The sequence below is a fragment of the Aquarana catesbeiana genome, linkage group LG02, assembly GCF_042186555.1.
Source record: "Aquarana catesbeiana isolate 2022-GZ linkage group LG02, ASM4218655v1, whole genome shotgun sequence".
Taxonomy (NCBI): Eukaryota; Metazoa; Chordata; class Amphibia; order Anura; family Ranidae; genus Aquarana; species Aquarana catesbeiana.
This window is the reverse complement of record NC_133325.1, coordinates 587,938,950-587,944,876: the sequence shown is the minus strand read 5'-3', so window position 1 is coordinate 587,944,876 and position 5,927 is coordinate 587,938,950. Positions and strand designations below refer to the sequence as shown.

Here is a 5,927-nt window from a genome sequence, read left to right as displayed (position 1 = left end):
GGGCCAGTCAGGCACAGTCCTGGAGCCGCTCCTCACTGACAGTGAGTGATGGTGATTTCACTCCTGTCACCAAGGAGCAGCTGCCTACACTTGCTGGAGAGATGATTAGTCTTTCTGCTCCCTCCAGCCTGCAGGGGGAGATAGACAGCCGGCAGATTTCCCTTCCTCTCTCCCCTTATCACTTGTCACTTATCACATGACTGGAGAGAGGAACGAGAGGCTGCCTTCAGAACTGTGAGTACACATGGGAGGTGGAGGAGAGGGGGGGACACTCTGATGTAAGTGGGTGCTGATGGGGACACTCTGATGTAAGGGGGTGCTCTTGAGGATACTCTGATGTGAAGGGGGGTGCTGATGGGGACACTTTGATGTAAGGGGGTGCTGATGGGGACACTTTGATGTAAGGGGGTGCTGATGGGGACACTTTGATGTAAGGGGGTGCTGATAGGGACACTCAAAATTAAAGTGGGCCAGTCTGGTTGAATTCCAGGGCCACATGTGTGTCCCAGTCCAGCCCTGTTGTACATTCAGATCAGTCCCTGTCCTCAAGGAGCTTACAATCTAAGGTCCCTAACTCACATTCATACATAGACATACTAGGGCCAAGTTAGACAGGAGCCAATTAACCTACCAGCATCTCACCGATGCTGCATCCACCTAGGTAAGTGTAATTTTTTTTTCACAAATCCCATACTTCTCTTTTAATTTGAACCTATTCACAGTATGTTTTGTTGCTTCTAGCATGTCGCCTATCATGGGAAGTACAGAAGCTTCTTTTTGAGCAGATTCTCCTGTATTAGCCCATTGAATACAATGGGTGCACCTGAATATGCACAATACAAGTGTTAATGTGCCCTGTAAAGAAGAAATCAGTATATATACCTTTTTTGAAGCCACTCCGGTCCGGTCTCCAGTGACAGAAGCTCTGCAGAGGACACAACTGACAATGGATGTGAAATGAATGGGGAGTGAAGTCACCCATAGACTTACTATGGGGCTTCCGTTCTCAGATGTGTCCTCTGCACCCGCCTCTACAGCGAAGCCGCAGATGACAGCTCAGCGTGCGATCGGGTCAGAGCGGCTGCAGAAAATGTATGTATACTGTTTTTTTTCTTTACGGGGTTAGTGTTAGATCGTGGATCTCTGTAGATGAAGGTATTTTAGTTTTAGGGTGGACTTCTACTTTAAGGTGTGAATGGGGCACAAATAGAAAAAAGGGACAACTAAGGAGGAAAGAGATATGGATTTAGCTACAAAGGAGAAACAGTTCTCCAAATTATGGATAGTCTCTATGAAGTGTTTTGGTTGGTGATACAGCAGAGGGGCATGGTAGAGAGGGTCCAGTGACTAGCTCAGTGGGGCATAGTAGAGAGCGTCCAGTGACTAGCTCAGAGGGGCATGGTAGAGAGGGTCCATTGACGCACAGGGGCTTACTGTACAAATTATCATTTCATGTTTTTAACCTTTTTTGAACATTGTGATATACCATGTAGTTTTTTTCAATAAATAATATTATAATAATTTTTTGTTGCCTTTTCATTACCTCTCCATTGTTTCCATGCCTTAATAGTCCGAATTTTGGTTACCCACCTAGTACCATTTCTTGTCTCTCATAATTGGCGGATGTGGCATGAGGAGTGTTCTTCCTCCCCTTTTTTTATAGGTCCAGTGACTGGCTCAGAGGGGCATGGTAGAGAGGGTCCAGTGACTAGCTCAGAGGGGCATGGTAGAGAGGGTCCAGTGACTAGCTCAGAGTGACATGGTAGAGAGGGTGCAGTAACTAGCTCAGAGGGGCATGGTAAAGAGGGTCCAGTGACTGGCTCAGAGGGGCATGGTAGAGAGGGTCCAGTGACTAGCTCAGAGTGACATGGTAGAGAGGGTCCAGTGACTAGCTCAGAGGGGCATGGTAGAGAGGGTGCAGTGACTAACTCAGAGGGGCATGGTAGAGAGGGTGCAGTAACTAGCTCAGAGTGACATGGTAGAGAGGGTGCAGTGACTAGCTCAGAGGGGCATGGTAGAGAGGGTGCAGTGACTGGCTTAGATGGACATGGTACAGGGTCCAGTGACTGGCTCAGAGGGGCATGGTACAGTGACTGGCACAGAGGGCCATAGTACAGGGTGCAGTGACTGGCTCAGAGTGGCATGGTAGAGGTAGCAGTGACTGGCTCAGAAGGGCATAGTACAGGGTACAGTGACAGACTCAAAGGGCATAGTACAGTGTGCAGTGATTGGCTCAGAGTGGCATAGTACAGGGTGCAGTGACTATCTCAGAGTGGCATGATACAGGGCGCAATTACTAGCTTAGAGTGGCATGGAGGGTGCAGTGACTGACTCAGAGGGGCATAGTACAGGGTGCAGTGACTGACTCAGAAGGGCATAGTACAGGGTGCAGTAACTGACTCAGAGGGGTATAGTACAAGGTGCAGTGACTGACTCAGGAGGGCATAGTACAGGGTGCAGTGACTGACTCAGAAGGGCATGGTACAGGGTGCAGTGACTGACTCAGAGGGGTATAGTACAGGGTGCAGTGACTGACTCAGAAGGGCATAGTGCAGTGACTGGTTAAGAGTGGCATAGTACAGGGTGCAGTGACTGGCTCAGAGTGGCATGATACAGGGTGCAGTGACTAGCTCAGAGTGGCATGGTAGAGGGTGCAGTGACTGACTCAGAGGGGCATAGTACAGGGTGCAGTGACTGACTCAGAAGGGCATAGTACAGGGTGCAGTGACTGACTCAGAGGAGCATAGTACAGGGTGCACTGACTGGCTCAGAGGGGCATAGAACAGGGTGCAGTGACTGACTCAGAAGGGCATAGTACAGGGTGCAGTGACTGACTCAGAGGGTATAGTACAGGGTGCAGTGACTGATTCAGAGGGGCATAGTACAGGGTGCAGTGACTGGCTCAGAGGGGTATAGTACAGGGTGCAGTGACTGGCTCAGAGGGGCATAGTACAAGGTGCAGTGACTGACTCAGGAGGGCATAGTACAAGGTGCAGTGACTGACTCAGAATGGCATAGTACAGGGTGTAGTGACTGGCTCAGATGGGCATAGTACAGGGTGCAGTGACTGACTCAGGAGGGCATAGTACAGGGTGCAGTGACTGACTCAGGAGGGCATAGTACAGGGTGCAGTGACTGACTCAGGAGGGCATAGTACAGGGTGCAGTGACTGACTCAGGAGGGCATAGTACAGGGTGCAGTGACTGGCTCAGAGGGGTATAGTACAGTGTGCAGTGACTGACTCAGACACAAGGGGGCATAGTACAGTGACTGGCTCAGAGTGGCCGGAAGCTGCCTCAGAGCTGGCTGCTTGTCTGTGGAAGGTGAGCCTGCAGGAGTGGGCGGGGCCAGTGTTCTCCTCACAAAGCTCCTAGTGTGGAATCTGAGTGTTCCCAGCTCCTTCCTCCTCGATAATGGGTATCTGCTTGGGAGTGTGTTCCCTGGTGAGCTGTGTGAGTACCGACTATATATGTTTCCACTGACTACATGGGGGCTCCCCTGTCACTGTGTGTCCCTCCTGTGCTCACTTCTCTTATCTCTTCCCCAACTTCCTCCTGTATGAAGTCATGGTTGTGTATTTCTCTCAGGACACCTTATATGGGGACTTGTATATCTCCGAGCTGAATGTCTATACCCGGTGTACACAGCCTGCCTTCTGTCACTTTTCTCAGCTCTAATACAGGCTTTTAAAGTTGACCTGATTTTGTCTCCTATCCGTATAGCAGGTTATACATGTATGTTGTGTTGTTGTAGGTAGGTAGACTTATCTGTGTTGTTGTAGGTAGGTAGGCATGATCTGGTGTGCTGTGGTGACCAGCTGACATGACAGATGAGCTCTATGTATATTCCATGTATACTCTATATATATTCTATGTATACTCTATGTATACTCTATATATATTCGATGTATACTCTATATATATTCGATGTATACTCTATATATATTCTATGTATACTCTATATATATTCTATGTATACTCTATATATACTCTATATTCTATGTATACTCTCTATATATCCTATGTATACTCTATATATGACATTTAACACAAGTCCCTTGTCATGGGTTCTGTCCATCTGATCAGCAGGCAGTCTGTGAACAGATCCCCCACTATCAGAATAGGAGGAGATAGATGACACTTTTGTTTAGTGTTTAGCTAGTCAGAGGCTTCCTGACCTACAGTATGTCAGATCTATGGGGGGCCAGATGGAATTGCACCTTTTTATATAAGGCTGATTATACACCGGACACTTTATTAGGTACACCTGTTCAATTGCTTGATAACACAAATTGTTGATCAGCCAATCACATGGCAGCAACTCACTGCGTTTAGGCATCTAGACGTAGTGAAGACGACTTGCTGAAGTTCAAACCAAGCATCAGAATGGGGCAGAAAGAGGATTTAAGTGACTTTGAACGTGGCGAGTTTGTTGGTGCCAGATGGGCTGGTCTGAGTATTTCAAAAACTGCTGATCTACTGGGATTTTCACACACAACCATCTCTAGAGTTTACAGGGAATGGTCTGAAAAATAAAAATTTTCCAGTGAGCAGCTGTTGTGTGGATGAAGATGTCTTGTTGATGTCAGAGGAGAATGGGCAGACTGGTTCGAGATGATAGAAAGGCGACAGCAACTCAAATAACCACTTATTACAACCATACAGAATACCATCTCTGAACACACATCAAACCTTTAAGTAGATGGGCTACAGCAGCAGAAGACCACACCGGGTGCCACTCCTGTCAGCTAAGAACAGAAAACTGAGGCTACAATTCGCACAGACTCATCAGAACAGGACAATAGAAGATTGGAAAAACATTGCTTGGTCTGATGAGTCTCAATTTCAGCTGCAACATTCAGATGTTAGGGTCAGAATTTGGTGTAAACAACATGAAAGCATGGATCCATCCTGCCTTGTATTAATGGTTCAGGCTGGTGGTGGTGGTATAATGGTGTGGGGGATATTTTCTTGGCACACTTTTGGCCCCTTAGTACCATTTGAGCATTGTTTAAATGCCACATCCTACCTGAGTATAGTTGCTGACCATGTCCATCCCTTTATGACTACAGTGTACCCATCTTCTGATGGCTCCTTCCAGCAGGATAATGCACCATGTCACAAAGATCAAATCATCTCACCACTGGTTTCTTAGACATAACAATGAGGTCACTGTACTCCAATGGCCTCCACAGCCACCAGATCTCAATCCAATAGTGCACCTTTGGGATGTGGTGGAATGGGAGATTCACATCATGGATGTGCAGCCGACAAATCTGCAGCAACTGTGTGATGCTATCATGTCAATATGGACCAAAATCTCTGAAGAATGTTTCCAACACCTTGTTGAATCTATGCCATGAAGAATTAAGATAGTCTTGAAGGCAAAAGGGGGGTCCAACCCGGTACTAGCAAGGTGTACCTAATAAAGTGGCCAGTGAGTGTATATGGATCAGGGGGTGGTGTTTTTTTTTTTTTTCTTCTCGTTCGGCCAGAGAACGGATTCCCCCCATCCACTTAAGCGAGGTAGATGGAGGAATCTTCCCCACTGTGCTGTTGTATTCTGACAGTGGGGATTCCTCTGCTGTCATAATAAACTGATCAGCGCCGATCAAAGGAAAATTTTCCAGCAAGCCAGGTTGAAAGAAGTCAAACATTTGTGTCTCTAGAATGAAAAGGAGCATAGATCAAAATTCGGGAGATCAGCTGAACCAGCCAAATTTCAGTCCATCTGTGACCAGCTTTAGGGCCCATGCACACTGTACAGTAATGCCGCGTACACACGAGCGGACTTTACGGCAGACTTTGCCCGGCGGACGGGATTTCCTCGGACAATTCGATCGTGTGTGGGCTCCAGCGGACTTTGTTTTCTCAAAGTTGGACGGACTTAGATTTGAAACATGTTTTAAATCAATCCGTCGAAATTGA

General features: G+C 47.3%; 1 protein-coding gene across 1 annotated transcript in view; it reads left to right on the top strand.

Annotated features, from left to right (window-relative positions):
- The first annotated feature begins 3,297 nt into the window (after positions 1 to 3,297).
- The window catches only part of LOC141128757 (serine incorporator 2-like), a 74,892-nt gene continuing 72,262 nt past the window's right edge, over positions 3,298 to 5,927 (top strand). The window contains exon 1 of the mRNA XM_073616231.1: positions 3,298 to 3,452. Within this exon, the coding sequence (XP_073472332.1) occupies positions 3,414 to 3,452 (39 nt within the window). The 5' untranslated portion in view covers positions 3,298 to 3,413. The remainder of the gene's footprint in view (positions 3,453 to 5,927) is intronic.